The sequence below is a fragment of the Taudactylus pleione genome, unplaced genomic scaffold (genome assembly GCF_031769625.1).
Source record: "Taudactylus pleione unplaced genomic scaffold, aTauple2 ptg000446l, whole genome shotgun sequence".
NCBI classification, from domain to species: Eukaryota; Metazoa; Chordata; class Amphibia; order Anura; family Myobatrachidae; genus Taudactylus; species Taudactylus pleione.
This window is the reverse complement of record NW_028284848.1, coordinates 1,059,361-1,086,467: the sequence shown is the minus strand read 5'-3', so window position 1 is coordinate 1,086,467 and position 27,107 is coordinate 1,059,361. Positions and strand designations below refer to the sequence as shown.

At 43.0% G+C, this 27,107-nt stretch overlaps 1 protein-coding gene across 3 annotated transcripts in view; it reads right to left on the bottom strand.

The window, feature by feature from the left end:
• Positions 1–27,107, bottom strand: part of ZEB1 (zinc finger E-box binding homeobox 1) — a 227,195-nt gene that overhangs the window by 28,770 nt on the left and 171,318 nt on the right. For all 3 annotated transcript variants that reach the window (XM_088447958.1, XM_088447956.1, XM_088447957.1), the window contains exons 5-7: positions 26,238–26,440; positions 9,589–9,694; positions 4,610–6,366 (exon numbers count right to left, since the gene is read on the bottom strand). In XM_088447958.1, the coding sequence (XP_088304084.1) occupies positions 4,610–6,366; positions 9,589–9,694; positions 26,238–26,312 (1,938 nt within the window). In that variant the 5' untranslated portion in view covers positions 26,313–26,440. The remainder of the gene's footprint in view (positions 1–4,609; positions 6,367–9,588; positions 9,695–26,237; positions 26,441–27,107) is intronic.

Sequence of the window (27,107 nt, the reverse complement as noted above, 5' to 3'; positions counted from 1 at the left end):
GGATGATTTAATAGAGTGTAGCATTCGAGCTAGGTTGTTTCAGCAGGGCGCCGCGCCCTGCCCGATTTTAAAATAGTAAAATGTGCACTTCCCTTATGGAGGCACCCCGCTGATCAACAGCCTGGAGCCAGCGGGCACGCAGCACTTCACGTCCCGCTATGCCTCTCCCACTGGGCTGAAAAGTTGATGAGGAGCACTGTGCAGAGAGTAAATAGATGCCGTGCGCAACATGTGCATGGCATCTATACACAGTGCGGGGAGACCTTGGGGGCAGCCCAGCCTCTCTGTGAGTGCTGGGCACGTTGCCTACAGTGATGGAGTCCATGCCCTCTCCCTGTGGGTTGTAGCCCCACCGTTTAAGCCACAAATAAAAGGGAAACCTAGAAAAGGCCTGATTTTCCATGGATATTTTATATTAAGTATATATTGGTCAAAAGGAGATAACTTATTTATTGTATGCCACTCTTTGTTATAAAGGATCACCATCAGGCATTCTGTACTTTTAAACATAGGGACCCGCATTGCGCACACGAAAACAGAAAAGCACACTTTTACCTGTATGTAGAGTGTACGCATCTTGAGGTGTGCTGGCCCCCAATCTGTACGATTAGTTTGCTACTTGTCATAATCATGGCGCGCTTGAACCAGATTGCAATTGGTGCCAACATGTGTAGTTAAGCTTACATCCATCTCTGCACTTCATGCCCTCACTGAATTTTGTCTACATTACAGCCTCAGTCGCAATAGGAGATAGGACTGAAATGCATATGACTACATCGTCTGTACTCACGTACACTCAATTCTGAAGCACGCACAGTGTGTGAACCTGCAAGATATGCTCCGCACACAGGCGAATATTCATTCAGCAACAGGCCCGGGGTGTCCAGTAGTCAAAATGACAAAAATAACATTAAAGATAATGAGAGACTGTGGAGGTTATGTAATAGGTTACAAAATGAGGGAGCCTGCGAGATTTCATCGACTTCACCTTTACATGTAAAGCAGCAAGCAGTTATAAGGCCGGTTTTGCTGAAATCCCGCTTATTGGGTAATCTCGGAAATCTATTACATAACTCCCTGTGTCTTTACAAGAGCTCTGCAAAGCAGTCATGTCTCTAGTGATGATAGCTATCACTCTGTCTTATTGATATAGACATTATTACAGGTTGAGTCTCCCATATCCAAATATTCCGAAATACGGAATATTCCGAAATACGGAATATTTTTAGCATGACTGAGATAGTGAAATCTTTGATTTTTGATGGTTCAATGTACACAAACTTTGTTTAAGGCACAAAATTAATAAAAATAATGTATAAAATTACTTATAGGCTGTGTGTATAAGGTGTATATGAAACATAAATTAATTTCATGTATGTACACAAACTTTGTTTGAGTCACAAAATTATTGAAAGTAGTGTATAAAATTACCTGCAGGCTGTGTGTATAAGGTGTATATGAATCATAAATGCATTCTGTGTTTAGATTTGGGCCCTATTACTAAGACATTTCAATATGGTATGCAAATATTCCAAAATACGAAATATTCCGATATCCAAAATAGCCCTGGTCCCAAGCATTTTGGATATGGGAGACTCAACCTGTATAAGGGAGTTTTAAAGTGTATTGCAGCAGATGGCGCAGAATGGTAAGAATGATTTTTTTCTACTCTTAATTTAAATATCACAAACTTTAGTCATAGTCCCCTGCACCAAACTTCAATCCATAGTATGTATGCCAACATAAACAAAAGCCAAAATCTTTGTGCACAATTGTATACACAATTAATAACAGTCACATCCCCTTATTTTTACAGTTTAAAATAGCTTTTATAGTAACGCAAAGTTTTTCTTTAAACCTAAGATAATTCCTCTTACACCTACTATATCATCTCTGCTCAGTAATATTAGTTTAGGGAAATATATATGTGTGTATATAATATTTTTATGTAAATGTATCTATTAAAATGATAACATTAAGTATCTCATATATATGTATGTTATCATTTATATAATTTACATTACCAAGCAATATTTGAGTAAAATAAAACCCAATATATGGTATGGTCCTTCTCAACGTCTTAGACAACACTTGTTAATATATATATCTGTAATGTAACTTACCTTTTTGTCTAATGTACAGTATTATGTTTTTACAGCTAATGCCTTAGCAATGTGCGTTATTTTTGCCTTTGTGTGTCTTGTAATATTAATATTAATAATTCTTATGATTAAATAAAATAATTTTAAAATGTCTCCATTGAATTTATTATTTAAAAAGTATTTTAACATAAAAAATTATTTTGTTTTCAGTTGTCACTAAAGATGTAGGCATAATTTAATGCAATGTACAGACATTTATTTCAACAAGACAGTAAAACTGAAACCACACAGCAGATAAGTATGTTCCCATTAAATCTGTTTATACCATTTACAAATAGCTAATTAATGTGTTATTTGTTTCACTGTTTAGAACTTCATGGAATTTGAATAAATGTACCTATGCTATCTCTACTTGTTAGCTAGATAAACTGTCAAAAATTATATCGCTTACTGCAATGTCTTCATCTGCAAGAGGCTGGCCCTCTGTCTACGTTCTACAGTCACATCATATGCCATATGTCAAACATCAACATTAATAATGTTAAAAACTATTAGCATCATATCTCTCAAATGTACTGATTAAGGTGGGTTGAGGGTTGTGTCATGTCATTACACCTTGGAACATGTCTGGTCCATGGTTCGAAATGGTGGGAGGTATGGTCCTGCATAGCAGAATAGCAAAGAAAAGGTGTCAAGTAGCTTGAAGGGGAGGTGACTAAGTGACAGCTTCACGCTCTACAAGGTAGACACATGTCCTCATCGTTACAGGGCAACACTACTATCAAGACTCCTCCCACACCCCTAGTCACGTTTCATGGATCTGGAAATTTTGGCAGATACAATATGTAGAACTGGTGAATTCAACCTGATGACGTTCGGCATACTGCATGACGATGGGGTCTGAGTGTATGTATAGTAATCTATAGTAATCTATATCCGAGAAGGTTTGTGTGTCTGTCTGTCTTTTATGCACGGCAACAGTTTTGTAGCTAGCTCCTCCAAATATGGCATGGTGGTGTAGTTTGACCAGGATTAGGTTTTTGCCTTCGTTTGTTCTTCGTCAGGGCCACACACTGTCACACAATCCCATAAAACTGGGACACTATTAAACTACACAGGTTCTCGGCCCGAGAGGTTTGCACACACTGCCACACTCTCATCTCTTACAAAGTGCTGTGTTTTATCACTTTTCCAACTTTGTGTTTGCATGATAAACTATGACATTAAACATTGTTTATTATTATCATTTCACTCACTGTCTCATCTAACAGCAGCTGACCCGGGAGTCTTAGCAGAGTGCCTGGCAAGCTCATGAGCAGCTCAGCACTCGATACACTCAGACTGTGGAAAACAGCATAATCAATCCACAATCTTTGATATTGGCAAAGCTTAGCATACAGAGATTACAAACAGCAGGGGAGATTGATAGCAACCACTGCGGGCTGGCCCCCTTCTGTCAAGGAATGGGACTCCAGTCCTCGCATTCCCCCTCTGACAGCAGCCCTGCTAGACATGGTCTTCAATGTTGGTCTGCAGAGTGATTTCAGGTGATGATTCAGCTGCGGATGCAGTGAAAGGAATCACGCAGATTCCAGATTACCGGGAATCTGCTCATGCACCTGACCTGTACTGCGCATGTACATCGAACAGCAGACTGTCAGTGATCCACAGTCTGCTGTCGTTTCTGAGCAGGGAGAGGGTTGCAACGGCTGTTGTTTCCCAAAACTAAGGTGTGTCGCCGCTGTTGGTGGGGGGAGTGGAGAGGCCAGGATCTCCATTGGCAGATGGATATTTCCTGGCCTTTTTTACTCATCTGCGGCGGCCGGCTTGCCTGACCCCATGGTCACTCAGTCGGCCAAAAAGATCTCATATGATCTTATGCTGTGTCCATGGACGTAGCTTGGATCAGTAATGCATGCAGGAGGCGTGACACCTCCTGCTGCATTACCATTTTACAGCTATCGCAGCTGCTAACATGTTAGCAACTGCGATAGCATATCCTTCCGCAGCTGAATCGCCTCCTCTGTTCTGCAGTGATTTCTGAAACTAAAGTGATCTTGGAAGCTATACTGATTTTGTTCTGTAAGTATCTGCTCCTGATATAACCAATTCCAAATGGTATGAGAATATGTCTGCTTGCACTGTCATTTACTCCTAATTTGCATAGTTAGTCAAGTAATAGACGAGGACAATGTAAAAAAAATGAAGGTTGCAGGTGTACTTCAGGGTCCAGTCTTCAACCGGGCTAAGCTGCATTTCTGTGTTTAATTCTAAGAATATTGTTCATCATAACCCGTCTTTTTTGGGGAAAATTATGGATGTATGCTAACACTACTCTTCCTATTTCATTTTTACACATCTTACTACATCTGCTGCAAGACAGGATTGCTTGCAATAAAAAACAGTTTATTAAATAGCCATATTACAGTGACTAAACTAGTTTGCACATGAGCAAATTCATTCATTTCTTCTATAGGAGACAATACAAAAAGAATCAAGAACATTACCTGACTTCCATTAATCTGGAGGCTCTTTTGTTGTGGTTCTGGAACTGCAGGAGTAGAAGTGGTGGCATAAGTATATGTCACTTGAGGAATCAAGATAGTCCGTTTGTTGGCAGCTAGCGCTCTTAGACAGGGTACACTGTTCTGATCGGTAATGGCAACAATTGTAGGTAACTGGGCAGTGAGTGTAGGGATAGCAATGTTTATGGGATTGGCACTTGGGTTTAAAATAAGAGCTGGCTCCAATGTTGTGACACTGTCAGTTTGCATGGGCTCTTTTTTAACACAAGACAAGTTCAAGGGTTCTTCTTGAAGAGAATAAACACTGCTCTGGTAAACGCTAGTTATGGAAGGTCGCTCCAACACATTTCCAAGCTGCTTTGGTAAGGATAAGTCAAGAGGTTCCGATTGATGCTCTTGGTCGCCTTGTACCTCATCAGAGTTTTTTAGAGAAGAGAGGTTTAGTGGTGAGGGAGAGGTTGCGCCACTTCCTGAAACATCAGCAGCCACAGGTTGAGAAGGATCATTTGTGGGGAGGTTCTGTGAATCATTCACACCATTCTCAGCTTTGGTACCATCTCCCGATTCAGTAATACCTTCTGGTATGACACCATTTTGTTCAGGTTTTGGAGAAGATGACCTGGAGGACTGAACCGAAATCTGTCCGCTTTGCATTTTTTCAAACCATTTCTTTACCACATCGAGTGGTAGATTTACTGAATCTGCGATTTTGGAAAGCTCTTCGGCACTTGGCTGTGCATTTAGCGCATAGTAAGCTTTCAGGAGAGATAAGAGGTTTTTTAAGGGTGGTTGGCTGGGAGTAAGATTCCCATCCGCAGTATCCACAGAAGATGACTCAGACTTAATAGTTTCAGGCTTGCTACTCTCAGGAAGAAGAGTGCTCTTTTTCTGATCATAGTGCTTAAGTTCTTGAAGTGCATTTGGGTCTCCTGGATGATCATCACATAGCACGCAAGAGCTCTCCTCTGTACACTTTGTGTCTTTCTCAGTTTTGATAGTCAGATCTTCTGGTAATTTTTCAGTTTTGCAAATTTCCACTGGGGCTTCTTTTTTTAAGTTCTGCGGAACAACCTGAAGCTGGCTCGGCTGCTCTAAACTGTAATTTATGATTATTTTGGTTGTACCATCTTGATCAACCAAAGGAAGACTAATAGCTGAAATAACAGAATGACCCGCTTGCTGAATTGTTGCAGAGGTGAGAGTCCCTTGTTCTTTGGATGCAAGACTTGCATGGTTATTTTCTAACACTTGTCTGATAACATTCCCATCCACGGCCATCTTTAGAACATTTTGAATGTCACTAAGATTAATACTAATAGGTGATACCAGGCCCATAGTTGGTAGAACAACAGCTTGTACCACACCCTGAGGAGAAGTGGTTACCTGAATAGGGCCACCACCGCTAAAGACCCCATTTTGCAGAGGGGCTGAACAATTGATTCCTGACGCAACCACTATGGGCTTAATTTCATAATCGACAGGTTCAGTCTTAATTTGGTTAATTGGAAGTTGCTCCTGCAAAGGCTTGTTCTCAATCTTCTGTCGAATGGGTGGACGTGCTGGGCTTCCAGGGGATGCAGAAAGTGACGGAGAAGAACACTGTGGGGTCTTCAAACCAGAACGCGCTCGGCCATTAACTGGAATTACTCCAATACATTTCTTACTGCTTATGTGGGAACTGTATGACCCAGAATGTGAAAATCTCTTCTTGCAATTTGGGCATTCATATGGCTTTTCTCCTTAAATAGAAAAGTTAATGTAAATGTCAAAAACATTGTTCACATATTAATTTATCATCTACAAACACATACACAATATTATTATGTATTATTCAGAGAATTCTGTAATTTTTGCCTGCTACAGTTATTACAATTTTCACCAAATGCACCATATATATGTGCATGAAATCTGGCAAAAAGTATCATGGATTGCAAACTTCATATATGCTATAAACTACATATATGGCCTAAGTATTGCAGGAAGCATTCATATAAACTTAAAGTGAAAGTAAAAGTAACCCCATTTCCATGACAACAAAGATGCTTTTTCTGACTGGCTGTTTTCATACAAATATATACTGTATATTCAGTGTTATGGGGGTAAATAGAATATATAATGTCATCAAACAAAATTATTTATTAAGAAAATGGAGTTGTACTCTATTATTTTGCATTATACATTTACATGCAATTATATCACATCACTAAAATAAGTTATACTTTATGGTAATTGTATGCTAATGTCCCTGACCGCTTCTCCAAGCGCAATGGGCTGCAAGTGCAAGATACGTGTGACTTTAAATTTGGATACAAGTTGTATGGGTATGTTGTATGTCAACTTTGCACCACAAATGCACTTACATGCAATTCCCTATCAGGCTCTTTATGTCCATAATTGAAGGTAAAAAATAATTGTTGTCATGCTATTTCATTGTGTGACCTAACATAACACCAAAATTTTGGTCACTAGAGCCCTTTAAAGGTCATTTATTAATTGCACAATATATAAATGTGTGTAACACTTTTCTGTTAGCGACAATATCTTTGACCACCTTACACATAACAAATGAGAGTTACGTACAAAATAGGTCTCATTTAGGGCCTGCTTCAAAGGTGGACACAATGCTGTTTGTGGAGTTGAGCAACTTTTTTTTGTACTGTGCACGCATCTGAGTCATAATGTGCATGCACCAAGTGTGATTACTGCCGGTGGTCGAGACGGTTATTTGTACGCAGAGTGATTAACAGATAGTCAGCGTTTGTGGGAGGTAACGGGAGGTGGAGAGTGAAACGCAGGTGTGTCACTACCGTTCCTGGGGTCTGTTTGTGCCTGCGACTGTGAATTCGTATGCAGTCGAAATGGCTCCAGCGGCTTACTTCAGACAGACGTTCTGAGTGACCATAATGTTGCTCAGATGATCGATGTTGAGACTGTTTTGCGAGCGTCTGAGTATGCCAGCGGCGGATTTAAGACACAGCCAGTGGGTGCCGGCATTTGCATAATTTCACAGAACCGCTTCATGCAAAGTCGCAGCTGCGACGGGATTAGCGTCCACCTCTGAATCAGGCCCCCAGTAACACTGCATTAATGTGCAGACATTGCACTGAACAATAGCAACCAGACACATCTTCACACTTTTGCTAGACAGGTAAAAACTAATTGCTGTTTGGTGATATTGCAAATGTTACATGAACTGTTATTAAGGAGCCCATTTATCATTTAATATTTGCGGTGTAGCTCCTGAAAATACCTGCAGATGGCGTAAGTCACTGTAGCCTAGGGGTTACATATCGCATAAATAGCCCCCCAGCAATGGCAGACAGGCATGTGCGGTCTGTGGACCACACATGTGCAGGAGTCAAAGGCACAGGAGTGAAGAGACCGCTAATGTGGTCACTTCACTCCCAGCACATCACAGGGACAGGCCTCTTTTCGGAGCCCCTGTCCCTGCATTCGCTCAGTAATAAATTTGACAAATATGATCGCATTGTGCAATGCGTCCAGATCACATTACAAATGCGATCATTAATAAATGAGAGATTAATCAAAGAGATAATTTATTCCCATTGTTTCCACCCTGCACCCCTAGAGTTTATCTGCAATGTGCAGTTACAGTAAATCATCCTCCCATAAAGGATCGATTAGTAGTCAATTCAAAATGAATACAAGAAGTTAAAAGTGGTGAAGAAACAGGATACCCTTTAATCAATGTCTAATTGTCAGACTCCTTTTTTTATTAAAATTCTGAACGATCTGAATTTTAAACTGCTGACTTAGGGCCTGATTCAGACCCGGTCGCAAGCGCTGAGCTCTCGCAACCGGGTCGATGGTGGCCCAGAGCGCATGACGGAGCCGGCTCTGTCGTGCGCATGCACTAGACCCGGATAGCGTTGCTCCGGGTCTCGCACCAAAGGGGGCGTGCTGTCGATGTCGAGTGACAGCACTCCCCTTTGGTGGGCGGGTCGTTCGAAATCGCATATGATGCTAGCAGGCATAGATCAGGGAGATTTGTGCTGCAAGCATGAAGACACAGATGCATGGACGGATCTCCGTCCGTGCATCTGTGTCTAATAAAAATCAAAACCCGGTGAAAGGGCTCCCCTGGCTGTGGCATTAGCCCCCCACTTAAAAAATTCTGGTGCTGGTTCTGGATAATACAGGGGGGACCCAACGCATTTTTACCCCTGTATATCCAGAACCAGGACCGGATCAGAGCCAAGAGCTGGTTGCGCAAAATACGGGGGACCCCTACGTCATTTGTCCCCCGTATTTTGGCAACCAGGGCTGGTTCTGACTAGCTCGGTGCTGTTTGTGCTTAAGTACGGTGGATCCCTAGGTCGTTTGTCCCCCGTATTTTGCACAACCAGCACTGGGTCACTAAAGCTGGTTGCTCGTTTGGGGGAGGGGCCACGTCGTTTTTTTTGTTTTTTTCACACAGGTTTTCATTTTTTAAAACAGGTTTAATTGTTTTACAGACAGATGCATGCATCAACGATATACCTGATCCGTGCAAGCATTTGTCTGCTATCCTGAATGAGCTAAAGATCGGCAAATCTTTAGATTGTGCACGATAGATCTTGTGACACATTATGCTGCTTTTGCTACACATCGTGTCCTGGAGTGCCGGGGAGAGTTCAAGGGAAATCGCTCACAATATCGCATCGTGAGCACATCATGTAGTGTGTAGGCACCTTAAGTTTGCTTAATATCCTTAGATTGGCCTTTTTGCAATGACAGTTTCTGTGCCCCTTTTTGAATGGTAATTGCATCGCTCATTGTGACTTTGTGGGAAAATGCTAATCACTATATTCAATGAGCATATTTGTAGCACTAGTCACAGTTTAGCAACATAGATAAAGAGACACCTTGCACATAGATTCTTTATACAACTGTATTAAATATTCATGAATCTGTACTATCTTCAAATGGCAAACTCCAATTTCAGTTATCAGAGTACCTACCACTGTGAATTCGTAAGTGTTCCTTTAGATGATGTTTGTATTTGAAAGCTTTTCCACATTCTGTGCATTTGAATTTACGGTTTCCTCCAGACTGTGTTACATGTCTCTGTAAAATACAAAACGTGAATCGATAATAGCCACACAAAGCAGGGACAGAAATGCTTACTGTACAATTAGTATAGCAAGAGAGATATAAACCAGCCTATCCACCTGAAAACTGTGACATACACTGATCTGGAGGAGCATATGGCAATTATAAGCAATGTATTTATTAATACAAATAGGTGCTGAATCAATTATTTGAAAATGTTGGTATGCTGCTGGAATAACCAACATGCGAAAATTTCCCAGCAATTACCAATCTAAACACCTTTACCTTAAAGACAATGGTAGATCCCTTCATGTCATCTGGGAAAACACTGAAGACAATTAGTAATGTGTGAGGGGTTGGGTACAGGATGCTGGCGCTCGGAGCCCCGGCAGTAAGAATCCCGGCGCCGTCATCCTGACAGGGTTAGGATACCGACACCTGTTAGTAGGTATCCTAACCCTACATCTACCTCCCCCGCTAGTACCTAATCCTAAACCACCCCCGCAGCTTGAACCTAACTCTCCAACCCTAGTGTCTAACCCTCCCTCTAGTGCCTAACCCTCCCCTTAATCCTACTACTTACTGTCGGGATGCCGGCACCGGGATCTGACAGGTGTAGGGATTCCGGCGCCAGCATTCTGTGCGCCAGCATCCCGTACGTCGGGAGTATGATTACATCCCTGTGTCAGTATGTATGAATTATGTTACTAAATGTCATTCATTTGTACAGGGGCCTTATTACTTCTTCCTGCTGCTGATTCCTCTCCCTATGCAACCAAGCATCTGACTTGCCTTCCTCATTGCTTTGTTACAATGGTTACCTGCCTTCAAGTCACCTGAAATAGTGACTCCTAGATCCCTTTCCTCCTCTGTAGTTTCCATTAAGGGGCACATCCTCTAGGCGATATTAATGACCGATTGAATGATAACGACATAGTTATCGTTCAATCGCTCATTAATCGTGCACAAAACGTGCACTATAATGTTGGAAACGACCAGCGATGTGCGCTCCCACTGGTCGTTTCCGACATCAATCATCGCCTGAACATGCCGGTCAATCTGCCGATAACGACAGATTGACCATGTTCAGGGATGAGGGAGGGTGTCTACACTGAACAACATATTGTTCAGTGTAAGCACTGCAGGGGAAGAGGAACGACTGTACGATTACAATGTTGTAATCGTACTGTCGTTCCACTATCTGCTAGTGGATGTGCCCCTTTAGAGTACCCTTAATACTATATTTAGCTTTTGGGCCCTTGAAACCCAAGTGCATGATTTTGCATTTTTTAGCATTAAGTTGTAGTTGCCATGTTCTTGACCATTTCTCTAGTCTACCTAGATCCTCCATCATTTGTCTCCTCCAGGTGTGTCTATCCTGTTGCATATATTTCTGTCATCTGCAAAAAGGCATACTTTCCCTTTAATATAATTTGCAATGTCACCAACAAAGATATTAAAAAGCACTGGTCCAAGTACAGAACCTTGGGTTACACCACTTGGAACATTTCCCTCCTGAGACTGCACTCCATTTACTAGAACTCTCTGTTTCCTATTCTGCAACCAAGTTCTTATCCATTTAACCATCTTAGAATCCAGCCCCAAGTTTATTTATCAGTCTTTGATGTGGGACCATGTCAAAAGCCTTACTAAAGCCTAGATAATCTACATCTATGACCCCTCCCCCCCCCTTGATCTATTTCTTTAGTCACCCAGTCAAAAAAGTCAATAAGATTTGTTTGTCATGATCTCCCATGCTGTTTGGGATCCTGATGTTCCACAACTCTTTATTTTAATAGTGATTCCATTTTTTTCCCTACTACTGAAGTAAGGCTCACTGGTCGGGAGTTACTTGCCTTTTCCTTGCTTCCACTTTTGTGCAGTGGGACTGCATTTGCTCTTTTCCAGTCCTCTGGAATTACTCCTGTAGCTAGTGACTGGTTGAATAATAAGGTTAATGGTGTTACCAGCACCTTTTTAAGCTATTTTAGTATCCTTGGATGTATCTCATCTAGTCCCATTTATTTATCCACTTTCCGTTTTGTCAGTTCTGTTAGGGCCTTTTTCTCTGTAAATATACTTGTATCTACCTCATGTATATCCTTGCAATTTAACTGTGGCCCCTTCCCCCCTCCTGTAGTGAATAGTGAGCAAAAAACAGGATTTTGGTACTTGCCGATAAATCCCTTTCTCCGATTCCATAGGAGATACTGGAGGCTTCATGACAGAGGGGGTATAGACAGTGCTAAGTGGGAGCTGGCACTTTAAATTTTAGAAGTGTGACTAGCTCCTCCCCCACTATACCCCCCCTAAAAGCCCAGTCTTAGGAAACTGTGACTGAGGAGAGCTGGAAGAAACAAACGTATGAGGAGGAGGTAAAGCAAGTACACATAACAACAACAATACGGAACGTGTAGAAAGTTTGAAATAACAGTACACAAGAAAAGCATCAACCAGTCATAACTTATAATGACTATAACCATGGCAGGAATAAACAGTGCAGGGTGGGTGTCCCCTATGGAATGGAAGAAAGGGATTTATCGGTAAGTACCAAATTCCTGTTCTCTCCTTCATCCACTAGGCGACACCTGGAGGCTTCATGACAGTGGGGACGTGCCAGAGTTCCCATTACGGGCGGGAGAGCGCTGAGTACCCTGCAAAACAGCACGGCCATACTGCGCTGCAGAGGCCATAAACGTGTCAAATCTGTAAAATCGGAGAAAGGTATGCTGGCCCGACCAAGTGGCCATCCGGCAATCTAACTCCATGGAAACCACGCGAGCAGCCGCCCATGAGGAACCCACTGAGCGAGTGGAATGTGCAGTAATAGAAAAAGGAGTCTCCTTGGAGGAGGCCACATATGCCTGACTAATGGTCAGATGAATCCAGCGGGCAAGTGTCTGTTTGGAGGCTGGCCAACCAGGACGAGCAGCATCATATAAGACAAACAAAGCGTCTGTCTTCTGTATAGCTGCAGTCCGTTTCACATAGATCTGAAGAGCTCTAACAACGTCCAAGGATCTTGAAGTTGGTGAATCCTGTGGAAGAACCGGTACCACAATAGGTTGATTTATATGGAAAGCCAAAACCACCTTGGGAAGGAATTCCATTCTCGTACAGAGTTCGGCCCTATCCAAGTGAAATACCAAGTATGGAGGATGACAGGATAGGTCCCCAAGCTCTGACACCCGTCTGGCTGAGGCCAGCGTGAGTAGAAGTAGCACCTTCCATGAAAGGTATTTAACCTCCACAGTCTCCAAAGGTTCAAACAGAGGAGATTGTAGGAATGAAAGGACCAGATCCAGATCCTATGGGGCCGTCGAAGGCACAAACGGTGGTTGTAACCAGAAAACTTCCTGCAGAAAGGTCTGCATTAAGGCCAGCTTCTTCTGGAAAAATACAGACAGTGCCGAAATTTGAACTTTCAGGGAGCCCAGGCGTAGTCCGGCCGAGAAGCCTGCTTGCAGAAAAAGCAGGAGTCTGGCTAGACTAAAAACTGTAGGAGGCAACTCTCTTCTCTCACACCATGAAACATAAGCTTTTCAAATACGGTGGTAATGTTTCTAAGTAACTTCTTTTCGGGCTCGAAGCATAGTAAGGATTACCCTGGATGGGATTCCTCTTCGTCGTAATATGGCCATTCCAACAGCCACGCCAACAAACGTAGCCACCTTAAGTCTGGTTAGACTAAAGGACCCTGTAGTAAGAGATTCTCTCTCAGAGGTAGGGGCCACGGATCATCGATCAGCAGAAGACGGAGGCTGGAATACCAAGCTCTGCGAGGTCAATCCGGAGCCACTAAGAGAACCTTGGACCTCTCCCTCCTGATGCATTGTAGAATCCAAGGGAGAAGAGGAAAAGGAGGGAACAGAAAGAGAAAACGGCACCACCATGGTGTTGACAGTGCATCCACTGCCACTGCCTCTGGGTCTCTCATCTGAGAGCAGCACAGAGGCAGTTGATGATTCTGTCTGGAATCGCTGCGACCACCCTCTCAGACTCCCCTCCAAAAGGTGCGACGACTTCAGCCACCAGAGAAGTGATATCAGGGTTCTGTGACTTAACCTCACACGTTAGTGGAGGAAAAGATTTGATCCTGACCATTGGAAGAGAAGGTCGAGCTGAAACGTTCTGGAGTGGAAACACCCGTAAGAAATGGCCTCGAATGCCGCCACCATCTTTCCCAGGAGTCGAATGACTGTCCTCACCATCTCCTGAATGGAGTCTGCCTTTTCCTGGGGAAGGAAAACCCGCTGACATAGTGTGTCCAGAATCATTCCTAGAAACTGGAACCTCTATGTCGGTTGCAGATGAGACTTCGGAAAGTTCAGGATCCACCCGTGATCTATGAGGCGTTAGCTGTGAGTTACTGTGATGTTCTGCAGTAATTGTTCTCTGGAATGAGCCTTCAGAAGGAGATCGTCCAGGTAAGGGATAATCGTGATCCCTTGTTTCCGAAGGAGACCCATCATCACCACCATGACCTTCGTGAATAACCTGGGGACTGATGATAAGCCGAATGGTAAGGCCTGAAACTGGAAATGTGATTTCCGAATGGCTAATCTCAGAAACACCTGGTGAGGTGGCCAGATAGGGATGTGAATGTAGGCGTCCTTGATATATAGGGATACCATGAACTTGCCTTCCTCTAGTCCCGCAATAACCGACTGAAGGGACTCCATCTTGAACTTGAAAATCTTCAGGTAGGGATTGAGGGCCTGATTCAGACCCGCTCGTGAGCGCTGGACGCTCGCAAGCGGGTCGATGGTGCCCTACCGCGCATGCGCACGACGGAGGGAGCTCCGTCGTGCGCATGTGCGAGACCCATCTAGCGACGGGGTAGCCGTCGCTCCGGGTCTCGCACCAAAGGGGGCGTGCTGTCGATGTTGATTGAGAGCACGCCCCCTGTGGTGGGCGTGCCATGGGGGCGTTGCTGCCAGACGGAGGCGTTCCCATGGGAACGCCTACTGTCTGAAGCCGGCCCCACTGACATCAGTAGTGATGTCAGTGGGAGTGATTTTGGCTCTGATAGCGACAAAATCACTCCAGGGCTCGCGGCAGCGAGACCCCACCTCAGGGTCTCCGTCGCAAGCCCGATGGTCGCGATGGTCTTGACCATCGCGACCATCATCATGGACGCTCGCTATAGCTGTGGGTGGTCACCCACAGCTATGCGAGCGTCCAAGAGGCCGCTCCATTTTCATGCAGGAGGGCCCTGATTCAGAGCGAGCGCTCTGGTCAGAGCGTCCGGCTCTGAATCAGGCCCTGAGATCCTTCAAGTTCAGAATAGGTCTGACCGAGCCATCTGGCTTCGGAACCACAAACACACTGGACCAAAACTCTCACGGACAGAAGTTTGTCTATTGCCTGCTGTAATACGCCACTCCTGTCGTTGGAACCTGGCAAACCTGTTGTGTAAAACCGAGGGGGAGGTTGAAACTGAAACTCGAGTTTGTATGCCTGGGTGACGAGGTCCCGAACCCAAGCATCTGTACAAGATTCCGTCCATACTTATCTGAAGTCCCAAAGATGTGCTCCCACCCTGGGGTGCCCCAGGTTAGAGGGAAGGTGGTCATGCACTAGGTTTGACAGTGGACTTACTCTCCTGTTGAGCATATGCAGCTGCGAATCTGCCACGACATCTGGAACCACAGGAAGTAGTAGGTCCTCCTCTGGAGCGACCACAGAAATGACCCGGGGACCGAAACGAGGGCCATGAGTACTGCCTTCTAGGAGGCGGAGCAGCTGATGGAAGATAAGTGGATTTACCCCCAGTAGCCTGAGAAATCCACATCAAGTTCCGCTCCAAATAAGACACTTCCCATGAAGAGAAGAGCTTACAAAGCTTTTTTCGTTTCCGTGTCCGCCTGCCATTGACGAAGCCAAAGCGCCCTATCGCTGAAACCACCAGAGCTGAAATTCTGGAGGCAAGATTACAAACATCCTTGGACGCCTCTCCAAGGTAAGCTGCAGCTTCCCCTATATGTTCTGCTAGAGAAATAAGTTCTTCCACTGGGAGCTGGTCTCTCATCCCATCAGCTAACCGTTTTGCCCAAACCTCAATAGCTTTGTTAGTCCAGCACCTTCCTATTGCAGGACCAAAGTAACACCTGCAGCTGTATAAATGGACTTGAGAGTATTCGCCAGTCTCCTGTCCAATGTCTCCTTCAAAGACATGGCTCCAAGGACCGGTACAATAATCTTTTCTGATAGACGAGAGACTGAAGGATCTACTGTAGGAGTCTCACAAGATTTCCTACTATCTGCAGGAAAAGGATAGGAAGATAACAACCGCCGGGACATGTGAAATTTTTTATCCTGATGTTCCCAAGCTGAAACCAGAAGAGAATCTAATTCTTCTGAAATAGGAAAAGAAGAAACTTGCCTTTGCTTTGCTAAAAAGAAAGACAGCTGTGCAGGCCCCTTTTCCTCATCTTCTATCTGCAATACTTCTGTCGAATTGCAGAAATTAACCCTTCTATCCCTTGGGACACAGGCTCAGGGTTTTCCTGGAGCTCCTCAGGCGAATCCTGAGTATATTCGCCCTCCTCTAGAGCCGGCATTTGCTCTTCCTCCGAGTCATCCAACTGGAGAAATGAGGGTAACAGTCTCTTTTTTGAGATCTGCTGTGAGGGTCCCGATGACGTGGCATGTGACGATGCCTTGGCTTTTGTGATCCCTTCCTAAGATGTAGCTAAAGACCGCGCCCACGCCAGTTCTTCTATAGTAGCTGATCTAGAAATTTCTCTCTCCTTACGAGAAGCCTCCAGCTCAGCAGAGATGTGACATAACGGATTCAAAGTGTTCCGCCCAAGACAGCGGTTCTGTCGTCCGTGAGGACTCTTGCTGTGGATTATACTTGTCACAGAATGTGGGGCTAGATGACTGCCCCTGTGTATACTTTCCTGTACACTTTGCACAGGTAAATGACTTCTGAGATGCCTTAGAGGCCCTTCCAGCCATGGTACATACAAAACTCACACAAACAACAGTAAAGTGTAGTGGAGAGGGTTAACAGGTAAAGACTGAGATATGCAGAGGTGGGAGAGAAGGGCAGAAAAGGTCACACTTTCCCCTAAAAAGCACTTCCAGCAGTGCTAAAAACGCTAGGCACTTTAAACAAGTAACTAATTGAGAATACGGTAGTTACTGTCTTGCCTAAATGCTCTCCTAACCAGCCTAAACCACACTGTGCACTTACAGGTCAGGTATGGCTCTCAGTCTGAGCGCAGCATCCACAGCATACAGTGTCCTTCGTGTAATGGCCGCCAGCACATTTCAGAGAAGCGTTGGAGCCAATGGGAGGAAGGAGCCCCCTCCCAATAAGGTGCTCATTCAATGTAGAAAGCGCGCTGTGTGAGGGAGACCCCACACAGCTGCTACTGTATGCCATCTGACTCCGTTAATCGGAGCCACTGCTGCCAATAAACAAACCGCCTTGAAACTGTTTAACCTGGCTACCTCGCTAATCGAGGTAGCCAGTGCATACTTAGAGACTGCCTGGCTGCTGGCGGCTGTCAGACTAAAATGGGACCTCTCTGCATGCAGAGGCATACAGTATCCATCAGAGACAGTAGTCTTTTGTGTAGTCAGAGACCCCAAGCGAACTGCAAGCAGTTGCGAGTGGGTCTCTCTTGGCAGCCTCCAACGTAGCAGACAGGCAGAGGCAGATCCTGCCTGTCATTCTTCATTGTCAGCTTCAGCACAGCAGCACTATTAAAAATTCTAATAAACCCGTAGTAGAATGTGGTAACACTACAAGCTCCTCTCGGGCACAATCTCAGACTGGGCTTGTAGGAGGGTATAGAGGGGGAGGAGCTAGTCACACTTCTAAAATTTTAAGTGCCAGCTTCCACTTAGCACCGCCTATACCCCCACTGTCATGAATACTCCAGTGTCCCCTAGTGGATGAAGGAGAAACAATAATTTAGATGATCTGCTATGGCCTTGTCTCCCTCCACCAGATTCTCACTGTCTGTCTTAATTCTTATTTTTCCACCATTTGATTTTCTTCTTTCAATTATATACTTAAAAAAAGTTTGGGCCCCTTTACTTACAGACTGGGCAATTTTCTCTTCAGCCTGTGCCTTTGTACATCTGATCACCTTCTTGGCCGCCTTCCTTCTGATAAGATACAGCTCGATATCACACTGGTTGTTTTTGCTATATAGGGCCTCATTCAGACCCGCTCGCAAGCGCTGAGCACTCGCAAGCGGATCGATGTTGAGGCCCTGCGCACGTGCAGTGGCCGCACTGCATGTGCACAAGCCCCGGAGCAAAAGAGAAAGTCTCTCGCTCAGGGGCTCACTACAAAAGGGACGGCTGTCGATGGTGATCGACAGCTCGACCTGTTTTGTAGGCGGGGTGGCAAAACGGAGGCGTTCCCGAAGGAACGCCTGCCATTTGGGGGTGGCCCCACTGACATCACTCGTGATGTCAGTGGTGAGCTTCCGGCTCTATTAGAGCCGAAAGCTCACTGGGGCTTACGGCAGACGAGACCCTACCACAAGGGTCTCGTCGCAAGCCCCGATGGTCGCGATGGTCTCGACCATCAACCTGGTCACTCGCTAAAGCTGTGGGTAGTCACCCACAGCTTAGCGAGCGGCCAGGAGGCCGGATTTTAAATTTGAAGCGGCCGCCCTCATTCAGAGCGAGCGCTCGCATTTTGCGAGCGGCTCTGAATGAGGTCCATAGTGTTTTATTTGTGTGCTTTACTGTAATTTGCCTGTACAATGTCAAAGACACTTTGTGGCGCTATATAAATAAATAACAATAACCATAAAGTCTTAGGAAACTTTAACCTTTCCTACATGTGGGTTGGTACATAGCTTACTACCAGCACTTTTTTCTAAACTTTTCCCTTTCCTCTGTCCCCCAAATCCACTATCTGGGTGTCATCCTCAACTCTGCACTCTCATTCTCCCGTCACATTAGGTCCTTCTCCCAATCACATTAAGAACAAATATGTAAAATAACCTTCTTCCAATCATGCAGCTTGAATCTCTGTAATACCTCCAGGAATAGGTCCTTTTTCATCCTGGAAGCCACTAAAATAGTCAACCATGCCCTCATCATCTCTCACCTTTATTATAGTAGAGTACTTCTATATGGCCTTCCAAACATCCAACTTGCACCCCATCAGTCTATCCTTAACTCTGATGTCCACCTAATTTTCCTCACTTGTCGCTCTACCTCCAACCTCCCATCAATTAAATGTGCATTTTAGACTCATCTCTTCACTCAAGCTTACCACCCATTCATCTAACCTACCATCCTCTCCTTTCCTCAACTATAAACCACTAATACCCCTCTCCCTCTTTGTGTCTTCCCATCTCCTTGAATGTAAGTTCTTGGGAACAGGGCTCTATCCATTTTGTATTCTCTACATACCTATGTTGAGCATTGTAATTATGTGTATTTGTAAAGTTATGCGCTTGTCTGTATTAGTTTGTACCCATGTAAATTGTTGTATGTTTCACTTCTATGTATGGTGCTATGGAACCCTTGTGGAACAATATAGATACATAATAATAATAACAACCCTGACAGACTTGATGACATCAGTTTGTATCCCAGTTTCCGATATTAGTGTAAACTCAGTAGAGAGGGGAAGTTGTCCAGGAGGAGTTCAACATACAGCACTTTGTACAATTACATATGTGGATTTTACATATTCTTTGAATTACAACCAGGGATTCAGACATGCATATATAGGGGCAATGGGTACAATCATGAGTACTGGAAGAGGAGCTATTCTGCTCTGTGCTCATCATAGTAAGTGACTTGAAATGGCTGCTAATAAGAAAGGATTATCACACACAACTGGTGCTGCTAAGATTACATAAACATGGTTATAGATCAGATGCCTATATAGGAGTCATTTATTATGCAAACTCAGCCCAAATAAGAATAAGATATCACTGCACAGGAATCTGTGACTAAGGGCCTGATTCAGACCCACTCGCGAGCGGCTGTCCGCTCGCAAGTGGGTCGATGTTATGCACTGAGCATGCGCACGACGGAGGGAGCTCCGTCGTGCGCATGCGCCAGACGCGACGAGCGAAGGAAAGTCCTTCGCTCGTTGTGTCTGATCAAAGGGGGCGTGCTGTCGATGTTGATTGACAGCACGCCCCCTTTGGTGGGTGTGCCGGGGGCGTGCCTCCCTGACGGGGGCGTTCCCACGGGAACGCCTCCCGTCAGAAGCCGGCCCACTGACATCACTAGTGATGTCAGTGGGAGTGATTTTGGCTCTGATAGAGCCAAAATCACTCCGGAGCTTGCGGTTGAAAACCTCAACCGCAGGCTCCGGCTCGCAAATTCGATGGTCGCGATGGTCTCGACCATCGCGGCCATCACAAAGCACGCTCGTATAGCCTGTGGGTGGTGACCCACAGCTATACGAGCGTCCAGGAGGACGCTCCATGAAAATGGAGCCCGGCCCTCATTCAGAGCGTGCGCTCTGCTCAGAGCGTACGGCTCTGAATGAGGGCCTAAATGTGTATCTGTTGTAAAACACGCCCAAGTCTATACTTTACTTTTTCATACAAACACATCACACAGAAGTCTATGAAGTAAGCCTTGAAGAGAGATAAAGTGGACAGAGATAAAGTACTAACCAATCAACTCTCAACTGTCACTTTACAAGCTGTGTTTAAAAAATGGCAGTTAGGAGCTGATTGGTTGGTACTTTATCTCGGCCCACTTTATCTCTCTCCAAGGCTTAGTACATAGATCCCACAATCTGTTGCTGAAGATGTCACTGGCTGGAGGTGCAGTCGTAGGCTATGGATGGAGACTTGCTCTGCCAGGGACTTACCTAAAGCATGATCGCTAATGTGTGTACACTCTCTACCAAGGACACCTGTAAGTAGGTTGGAGACTGTGCACCAAGATACCTATAGGTTGCTACCCTCAAGCTCACCCAGCAAGGCAGCTAGTGACACGAGAACCACGAACAAGGAACAAAAATGATACATTTTCAGAATGGCCAGCACTAGTTCAGAGTTCAAAAATTAGTCAGGATCACAGTCAGATAGGGATGGTTAGGAAACAGTCTGGGTGAGAAAAGAAGAGAACCAGACAAGCAACAAAAATGTGTTGCTTTGGGAGTTTTAAATCTGTGTCTACTGATGTCAGCAGAGGTGCAGATGAGTACATATGCAACATAGGAATATGCTAGGAACTACATAACTTTGGAAATACAGCCAAGGATGACGGTATAAGACCATCCTCTGAATCTTCTGAAGAAGCTCAAATTTGCTCCTCATTCCACTCTGAATAAATTTGAAACATATGTTGACCTCCATAAAGTCATTAGAAAATAGTTCATGAAGAACCCCATTACTATGGGCAGCACTCTATCTCAACAAAAGGATTTTCTAAGCAGAACATAGGTACCACTGTGGGAACATGAATATATTTGTAGTTAGGTGGGAAGACAAGACCATCAACAACTTTTTCAGCCACATAAGATGTTGGCATCTACAGTCAGGTGCATAAATATTGTGACATTGACAGAATTTTCATATTTTGGCTTCTATTCACCACCACAATGGCTTTGTGAAATGAAACAAACAATATGTGCTTTAACTGCAGACTTTCAGATTTAATTTGAGGGTAATTACATCCAAATCATGTGAACAGTGTAAGAATTACAACGGTTTCTATATGTGCCTCCCACTTTTTAAGGGGCCAAAAGTAATGGGACTATCAACTCAAAAGCTATTTCATGGACAGGTGTGGGCTATGCCCTCGTTATTTCATTATCAATTAAGCAGGTAAAAGGTCTGGAGTTGATTCTAGGTGTGACATTTGCATTTGGAATCAGTTGCTGTCGACTCTCAATATGAGATCCAAAGAGCTGTCACTATCAGTGAAGCAAGCCATCATTAGGCTGAAAAATCAAAACAAACCCATCAGAGAGATAGCAAAAACATTAGGTGTGGCCAAATCAACTGTTTGGAACATTCTTAAAAAGAAAGAACGCACCAGAGAGCTCAGCAACACCAAAAGACCCGGAAGACCACGGAAAACAACTGTGGTGGATGACAGAAGAATTATTTCCCTGGTGAAGAAAAACCCCTTCACAACAGTTGGCCAAATCAAGAACACTCTCCAGGAGGCAGGTGTATATGTGTCAAAGTCAACAATCAAGAGAAGACTTCACAAGAGTGAATATAGAGGGTTCACCACAAGATGTAAACCATTGGTGAGCCTCAAAAACAGGAAGACCAGATTAGAGTTTGCCAGACATCTAAAAAAGCCATTACAGTTCTGGAACAACATCCTATGGACAGATGAGACAAAGATCAACTTGTACCAGAGTGGTGGGAAGAGAAAAGTATGGAAAAGGAAAGGAACTGCTCATTATCCTAAACATACCACCTCATCAGTGAAGCATGGTGGTGGTAGTGTCATGGCGTGGGCATGAATGGCTGCCAATGGAACTGGTTTCCTTGTATTTATTGATGATGTGACTGCTGACAAAAGCAGAAGAATGAATGCTGAAGTATTTCGGGCAATATTATATGCTCATATTCAGTCAAATGCTTCAGAACTTATTGGACGGCGCTTCACAGTGCAGATGGACAATGACCCGAAGCATACTGCAAAAGCAACCAAAGAGTTTTTTAAGGCTAAAAAGTGGAATGTTATGCAAAGGCCAAGTCAATCCCCTGACATGAATCCGATTGAGCATGCATTTCACTTGATGAAGACAAAACTGAAGGGAAAATGCCCCAAGAACAAGCAGGTACTGAAGACATTTGCAGTAGAGGCCTGGCAGAGCATCACCAGGGATGAAACCCAGCGTCTGGTGATGTCTATGCGTTCCAGACTTCAGGCTGTAATTGCCTGCAAAGGATTTGCAACAAAGTATTAAAAAGTGAAAGTTTGATTTACGATTGTTTAGTTTGTCCCATTACTTTTGGCCCCTTAAAAAGTGGGAGGCACATATAGAAACCGTTGTAATTCCTACACCGTTCACCTGATTTGGATGTAATTACCCTCAAATTAAATCTGAAAGTCTGCAGTTAAAGCACATCTTGTTTGTTTCATTTCAAAGCCATTATGGTGGTGAATAGAGGCCAAAATATGAAAATTCTGTCAATGTCCCAATATTTATGCACCTGACTGTATATAATGATGTTTTCTTTATCTTGGAACAATTCCTAAAAATTAACAGCTCTAATAACAAAAAAATAGAATTCAACCAAGTGAGGAGAGACTAATATTCCTTGATCTGGAAATCTTCATAGAAGTGAACACCTTGAAACCCACAACTATATCAAGAAGGTACACTACAATAATTTCCTCCTTGCAACTAGTAATCATCCTGCCAATTTACATAATATTCCAGAAGGTCACTTTGGATTGTTGAAAAGAAAGTGCACTTACTCTTCACCTTTCAACATTCAAATTGAGAAACTTAAAGGAAAGTTTTTCATATGTGAAAGTAACAAAGAGACAAGAATTTAGTCAATAAAAGACTGTGAAACCAACAAATGACTTCAATACAACATCTGTCACCCAGTTATTTAGTAATACAAACACTTTGGAGAAGATCATTAAAAACAATGGCATGTGTTGAGCTTGGATGAAGATACCAAAACTATATAAAGTATAGACAAAAATAAAAAATAATATATAAAAAAACAAGAAGTTTGAGAAACTTTCTCACTAGCATATTCATACCTTCAGAGGAACAATACAACAGGATTAAATTGCATAGAATGTAGAAATTACCTGAATAAAAGACTAAATCCATTTCTGAAATCATATCATATCAAAACAAAAACATTTTCAGAATTCTAAGCCATATTGTATATCATGTAACACTGAAGGAGCTATGTATTTGCTGAAAAACCCATGTGGGCTCCAGTATAGTATATAGGCCAATCAAAAGAAATATTAAGACCAAGACTACAGAATATGTATATAATAACAAAAAAGTCTTGGTCTCACGCACTCTCATTGTACTCAAAGGAATGAAATTCTGTGATTTACAACACAACACATTTCAAACACTTTTTCTCAACATTAACAGTTAGTACCATCCTCTTCTATTAGCTCTTCTATTGTATTTATCCCCCTTTTTTAACCTTTCCTATAAATATTTTTATTACTTTATTATTTTTTTATTAAGCTATTTCTTGATTGTGATCTTAACAGTTCACCATGTACATTATATACATTAGTATATATTCCCCTTGTTTACCCCTTCCTTTACTTTTTTATACTTTTATCTTTTTTTACATTATTCTTCTGTTTTTTTTAAACTTTACTATTATTTTTCAATTTTATTGTTATATTTTCCAATTTTATTTTGAAAAGTGCTTTACTATTACATTACATCTTTTTATTTATTTATTCATTTAGGCCCTCATTCAGAGCCGCACGCTCTGAGCAGAGCGCACGCTCTGAATGAGGGCCGGGCTCCATGAAAATGGAGCGTCCTCCTGGACGCTCGTATAGCTGTGGGTCACCACCCACAGGCTATACGAGCGTGCATTGTGATGGCCGCGATGGTCGTGACCATCGCGACCATCGAAATTGCGAGCCGGAGCCTGCGGTTGAGGTTTTCAACCGCAAGCTCCGGAGTGATTTTGGCTCTATCAGAGCCAAAATCACTCCCACTGACATCACTAGTGATGTCAGTGGGCCGGCTTTTGACGGGAGGCGTTCCCGTGGGAACGCCCCCGTCAGGGAGGCACGCCCACCAAAGGGGGCGTGCTGTCAATCAACATTGACAGCACGCCCCCTTTGATCGGACACAACGAGCGAAGGACTTTCCTTCGCTCGTCGCGTCTGGCGCAGGCGCACGACGGAGCTCCCTCCGTCGTGCGCATGCTCAGTCCATAACATCGACCCACTTGCGAGCGGACAGCCGCTCGCGAGTGGGTCTGAATCAGGCCCTTAATTATCCACCTTCTGTATTACATATGCTTATATACAGGTTGGGTCTCCCATATCCAAAATGCTTGGGACAAGGGGTATTTTGGATAACGGAATATTCCGTATTTTGGAATATTTGCATATTATAATGAAATATCTGGGGAATGGGGCCCAAATATACACACAGAATGCATTTATGAGTTATATACACTCTATACACACAGCCTGCAGGTAATTGTATACAATATTTTCAATAATTTTGTGGCTCAAGCAAAGTTTGTGTACAGAAATGAAATTAATTTATGTTTCATATACACCTTATACACACAGCCTGAAAGTTATTTTATACAATATTTTTAATAATTTGTGCCTTAGACAAAGTTTGTGTACATTAAACCATCAAAAATCAAAGGTTTCATTATCTCAGTCATGCCAAAATAATTCTGTACTTCGGAATATTACGTATTTCGGAATATTTGGATATGGGAGACTCAACCTGTACAATATCAGAACACTAGACTGGGCTAATTTATATATCTTAGCCTGTGTTTTCCATTTATTTAGGCACAAAATATTCCATTACCTTAAAATATACTTCTTAATGGATAATTTATATAATATTTGCACTATATGTGAATGTACAACTTTTATTTTAATAGTTTGAAACACTGTCCTAAATCAAAACAAAGAAGTTTGATTGTCTTTAAAAAAAAAAAATCCATAAAGTTTTAATCGTGTATAAAATAATTGATATTGTAGCGTAATCTTAGTATGTTTAAGAAAAGGAATGGGAAATAAAGTTTTGGCTGTGGACATATAATGGGATTACTGTGTGCAAACTCCACCGCTGGAACTAAATCTGCCAAGTCACCTTGGTGTGCTGAGTCATATCTCCATATAGACAGTGCTTGAGTACCTGATTGACCCTCTCCATGTGTCCATTAGATTGGGGCTGCGCAACAAACAAATTCAATTTATCATCCAGTTTACAGAAGGCTCTCCAGAATTTGTAACAAATGTAATTTGCTGGTCAGATGTAATACAGTAGACCATGTGAAGGGAAGGTTTGTTAAATACAGAATTTTGTAAGGTGCAGTTGGTAACCCCCAGAGACATTTTAGGGAAAAAAAATGATCCACCATAAAGTAGATGACTGTGAATTCCATAGTTGGTAGAAGATTTATGATAAGTCCATAGAGATATCTACCACTGTTTTTCTGCATTGGGTAGACAAAGAACAGGACCATGAGAAGTTTATTAAGAAATGTTATTTTGGGTGTCAATGAAACAGTCTGAGATGAAACTGGTAACATCCTTTTTTTAAATGGGGGCAACAATAAGTTCTGATGAGGAGTTCAAGTGTAAAAAAAAATGTATAATCTCAGAAACAGAGATGACTTCATTACATCCAAATTAAAGTATATATTTTAGTAATAATCCATACAATGGAGATAAACGATGAATATCCAGGAAAAGGCATCTTAGCCACAGATGTATTGCTTGACCAGTACTCCACAGATATTTTATTAGGACATGTGTAGAATGGTAAAATAATTGACAATTTGGAGATTTTGCATATATCTGTATAATAAAGTACATTTTGCTGTTATAAGATGCCCTAAAACAAACATTTTAAAAAATGCAATAAGGCTTTGTGCTTTCGTACCTGATCTTTTCCTGACTTGTGTGATGTCATATGACGGTCAAGCTGGGTTCTATAAGCAAAGGTATAGCTGCACATAGAACAACTAAAGTTATCTTCATTCTTCTCGTGCCGATATTTAATGTGTTCCTTCAATGACGTATAGCGCTTATATCCCCTATCACAGTATGGGCAGGTGAGGAGCTGGGAAAATGCATCTGGAGTTCCTGTAGATGAGATAATCCCATTATTGGTTGCCAAGAAACAGTATTTTTAATCAATATATTTAACTCATAGAGTTTATGCAAACAATATAACTCTAAAATACATATAAATTTACACCCATGTAGGGGCAGCAGGCTAGCAATACAATCTTTTTTTATAATTATTAAAAAATATATATTTATTTGATTTTTACATTGAAATGTTTTGTCTAATAATATCATTTACTTTGTGCACTATGTATACGTAAAACAAAAAAACCAAACAAAGAGAAATGCGTCATCTTGCCCACTTCGCCCTCTTCACAGACCCACGATTTGCACCCTTATGTTGTGAGGTGCAGAGCCCGCCCTAACCAGTTTGGTGCCCTAGACAAGATTTTGGCTGGTGCCCCCTAGCAGATAATCCCACCACCGTTTAGTGTTTATACGCGGATTGGAAAGAAGGGACAAGTTTTAGGGGAAAGTCCTTTATACCTCCACCACAGAAGGTAATATATAGGGCACATTTCCCCTCACAGCACAGAACCCCAGTTTCTCCCCTCACAGCACCCCTCTCCTCTCACTGCACCGGTCTCTTCTCCACCATCACAGCTCTCGTCTCCCAGCACAGCACCCAGCACAGAACCCCTCACCTAGCGGCAAAGCACAGATCTCAGAAGCAGCACCCATC